The sequence below is a fragment of the Epinephelus moara genome, chromosome 18, assembly GCF_006386435.1.
Source record: "Epinephelus moara isolate mb chromosome 18, YSFRI_EMoa_1.0, whole genome shotgun sequence".
NCBI lineage: Eukaryota > Metazoa > Chordata > Actinopteri > Perciformes > Serranidae > Epinephelus > Epinephelus moara.
The window spans coordinates 3,491,300-3,495,119 of NC_065523.1; the positions used below are offsets into that span (position 1 = coordinate 3,491,300).

The window sequence follows — 3,820 nt, forward strand, 5'->3', positions numbered from 1 at the left end:
ACCCAACGGCAAAAAAACTCAGTCCACCTCAACACCTTCACCCCTGCCAGCGAGCGTAAGTTTGAAACCTTCACAGTGACATGATAGATGGCTTTTTTCCCCGCTGACTCAAAGTCCCTCAGCTCTGGGGTCCTAAAAGACAGCAGGGTGTCCTTCTTTCGGTGGAATGAGAAGACCCGCCATGCCTGTAAAACAGACTGGTAAAAAGGTGTCAAACCAGTCGATTCTATGGACTGGGGCTGGAGCGGGAAGAGGTGTTTGTCCAGTCATAAGTGTCCAGCTCTCCTCAGCAGCAGATAGGCAGTGTCCATCCAAGGCAGGCCAAAGCTGTACAACAGTTTTTGAGCTGTCTGCAGTCAGAAGGCTGCAATACGAGATGTGATGTCCAATCGGCCATACACACATATACTACAGCTGATTCTGAGATGACCTGTGATAAGGAAGTGGATGGATGTAAATGAGATTCCTCTCCTGTCTTGTCTAAGGTGAAGTTTATGGTCCAGTTCCAGTCCCCACCCATCACTACACACTCGCCCTGATCACACTGTTTTAGGAAATCATTCAGTTTGTGAAAAAGCATAGAAGTTAATGCAACAGAAAGAATTTTAGCCCTAACCACTAAACCCCTGCCTGCCTGGATCTCAGTAGTGGAGATGATGTCTACATGAAACCCTGAAGAAAATAAAGTTACTACACCTGCAGAGAAATTAGTCCCATGAGACCGAAAAAACTGGCCCCTCCACCACAAACCCCAGTCTGTATCATTGTTCCTGTCACTGTGTGTTTCCTGCAGCAAAATGACATATAATCTTTTGTGTGAGATCATTTCTGAAATTTCTAAAAGACTGAACAGGTGTCACACTCACTACAGGTGTTACACTCAGGTGTCAGGTGGTTTGCTCCAGAGAACAGCATCATAGTGACTAAATTCACCTTGACCTAAGGCTGTATTCACAAAGCTTCCTTGTACAAAGAGTTGCTCGTAGTGACAAAATTCCAAGAAAATCTTTCAAATTATGATGTTTTCTTAGAATTTCCCCTTAAAGTTAAAGATAAATGCTATCCACAAAGCATCTTAGCCCTTAACAGAGCTCCTAAGGTGAAAAAATGTTAGGAGTAGGGAGGAGGACTTTTAAGGTGCTTAAGGTTTTCTTAAGCAGAGGAGAAATTCAAAATATGGAGAAATTCTCCAAACACTGAATGACAGTGAGTTAATAAAGTGCTACAAATTAGGTGCATTATTAGGTACATTAATGCTATAACACCCTATTTTAAGTTTGGCTTAAAGAATTCTGCATTTTAATGTAGTGCACTTCCTTATTTTCACAAATATATGAGAAAAGATGAGGTTTTGCATATCATATCATCCAAATTAGCAGAGATCGACACAAATTCTTTGAACAAGCCCAAGCTCAGGAAAGCAAGGAGTGTCTCTGCTCTCTAATTTCTGTCTCCACTAAAACTAAAAGTGATCAACTGAGCATAATTTTTGGTCAAAAAAAATAAAATAAAATAAAAATAATATATATATATATATATATATATATATATATATATATATATATATATATATATATTATATATATATATATAGTAAGATACACGTAGCATTCTAAGGGGGAGTAACGATGAAACAGTATGGAAAATGTTACTTGTTTTTGAGCTTAACTGATTTAACAACCTTGTGTTATTCTATAAAGGTAGGGCCTATTTATAAATAGAAATTACATAACAGCCTGCAGCAGCTCTATCATTGAAGTAACTATGCTTTTATTCTGAAAATATCCTTTCCACCTTCTAGAACAAATCTAAGACTTCCGGTGTATGTGCAAAAAGGCGGAACAACTAGCGGCTTTATCGAGGAAGCAAAGAACCATTGCGTGAGTAATTTTACGTAGTTTCCAACATAATTACTGAAAATATTACATTTTATCATTTTGTAAGTTGGTGTGGAAACAACGTAAATGTATTGGGTTTCGTTAGCCAACTTCGTTACAGAGAGTAAGTGACTAATTACCCCCCATGTAACTTCAGCGGTAGAGATAGCTTGTATTGTTCGTTAGCCTAGCCTAGCTTCAACCAGAACCTTTATTCAAACATTTTGTTCGCCTGCCTTTATGACCTCATGTTTTGTGTATTTTCTGGGGGAACTAACCTGCTTCGAAATCGATCGAAATTGATGCAATCTTTAATATTAGAGTGGGGCAAATGGTCTCTTGTGTTAGCTGGTTTGGCGAGGAGGCCAAGCCGGTCAACGTGAAACTAGCGTTAGCTTGTTAAGCCCAGTCGGCCATTGTTCTCGTCATCGTTACTGTAATTGTCTGTAATTTTATCATTTGCCGGTGTATTTTTTGTTACATTTTCTACTAAACGAATAATTGCGGAGCGGTTGAAATGCATGTAAATTGTCTGTCTGATTTTACCTCGTGTTTTTTATTTTATTTTACCCAGGTTAACCAATATGGAAACAGCCTGCTCTACTTAACTCAGTCTGCAGCCACGATGTCGAGTAAGTAAACAAACATGTTATTGATAGTACAAGCGAAAGTTCACTTTATTGAGATGATGATTAGTTATTGATCACCGGTGAATAGCGAACACTTCTCGTTTGCTTTCTATCATAGCCCTTACTCAAGGTGTGGGCTTGTAATATAAACTGACCCTGACTAACTAATACTAATGATTATAATAACAATAGTAATACTGATATTAAAAATAATAATAATAACAATAGTAACAACGATAACAATATTTCTAGAAAGAAGATGGCATCAGTGGTATCATCAAAATGGGACGCACCTTCCCCATATTTAAAATGCATTTAAATGGACTTGGTTTTATTTAGATTTATTTGGTCAATGTATCAAAGTTTTATTTATTTATTTATTTTTTTTAAAAAGTCAATGTAATTACTAGTGTTTGTTATGTAGAATTGTAAGAAATACAATAGTATTCATTACCTTGGTCCAGTTACACAGTCAAGTATTCTTGCAAAGCAGTGACAAAAGTCTAAAGTTGTAATAATAGCACATAGCGAGAGTCCAGTTTTAAGGCCTTTGAAAAACATCTGTGATGTGAAGACAGCCAATTTGCACTAAGTTAAAAATGTATTGTGCATATCTGCTGTGTGACCCTCATACAGCTCTGTTAGCTGAGGTGAGGGTCACACTGAAAGGCAACAGAGGAAGTGTGCCAGTGTCTGGTTCACATGCAGTGTAGCTCACTCTGCTAGGGTTCAGCTCTGAAGGCCCAGACACACCAAACCAACATCAGAGAACTAGTGGAAGTGAGAATTGTAAACAAAAGCCCCTTTTCAACTGCAGGAACTTTTATCAATTACCCAGGATTTCGAAAAACCTCCGCGTTTCCACCGAAATTACCTGGGTAAAAAAACTGGCACGGGCACCCACTGCAATCTTTATTTCATTTCTACAAGCTCTCGGGGCTTCAGGACACTTGGATCACTATGGACGAGCAGTATGGAGAAATTTCGTGGTTTCAATTATGTGCTTTTGGACGTTTGAATCTGGGGCGCTTTTAGCCTCCATAAGGTGGAGTTGTGTTNCACTATGGACGAGCAGTATGGAGAAATTTCGTGGTTTCAATTATGTGCTTTTGGACGTTTGAATCTGGGGCGCTTTTAGCCTCCATAAGGTGGAGTTGTGTTGCTACCCCCTCTCCCCTGGGATCTCCGCAAGGGATGTGAGGACTCTAAAACTTCACCTGAGCCTCCCTCAGCATATACAGTGGTGTGAAAAAGTGTTTGCCCCCTTCCTGATTTCTTACTTTTTTGCATGTTTTCCGCACTTAAATGTTTCAG

The 3,820-nt window shown here is 38.9% G+C and overlaps 1 protein-coding gene across 1 annotated transcript in view; it reads left to right on the plus strand.

Annotated features, from left to right (window-relative positions):
• Positions 1-432: 432 nt before the first annotated feature.
• The window catches only part of LOC126406092 (SWI/SNF-related matrix-associated actin-dependent regulator of chromatin subfamily E member 1-like), a 24,602-nt gene continuing 21,214 nt past the window's right edge, over positions 433-3,820 (plus strand). The window contains exons 1-3 of the mRNA XM_050070256.1: positions 433-485; positions 1,802-1,880; positions 2,452-2,509. Coding sequence (XP_049926213.1) covers positions 448-485; positions 1,802-1,880; positions 2,452-2,509 — 175 coding nt within the window. The 5' untranslated portion in view covers positions 433-447. The remainder of the gene's footprint in view (positions 486-1,801; positions 1,881-2,451; positions 2,510-3,820) is intronic.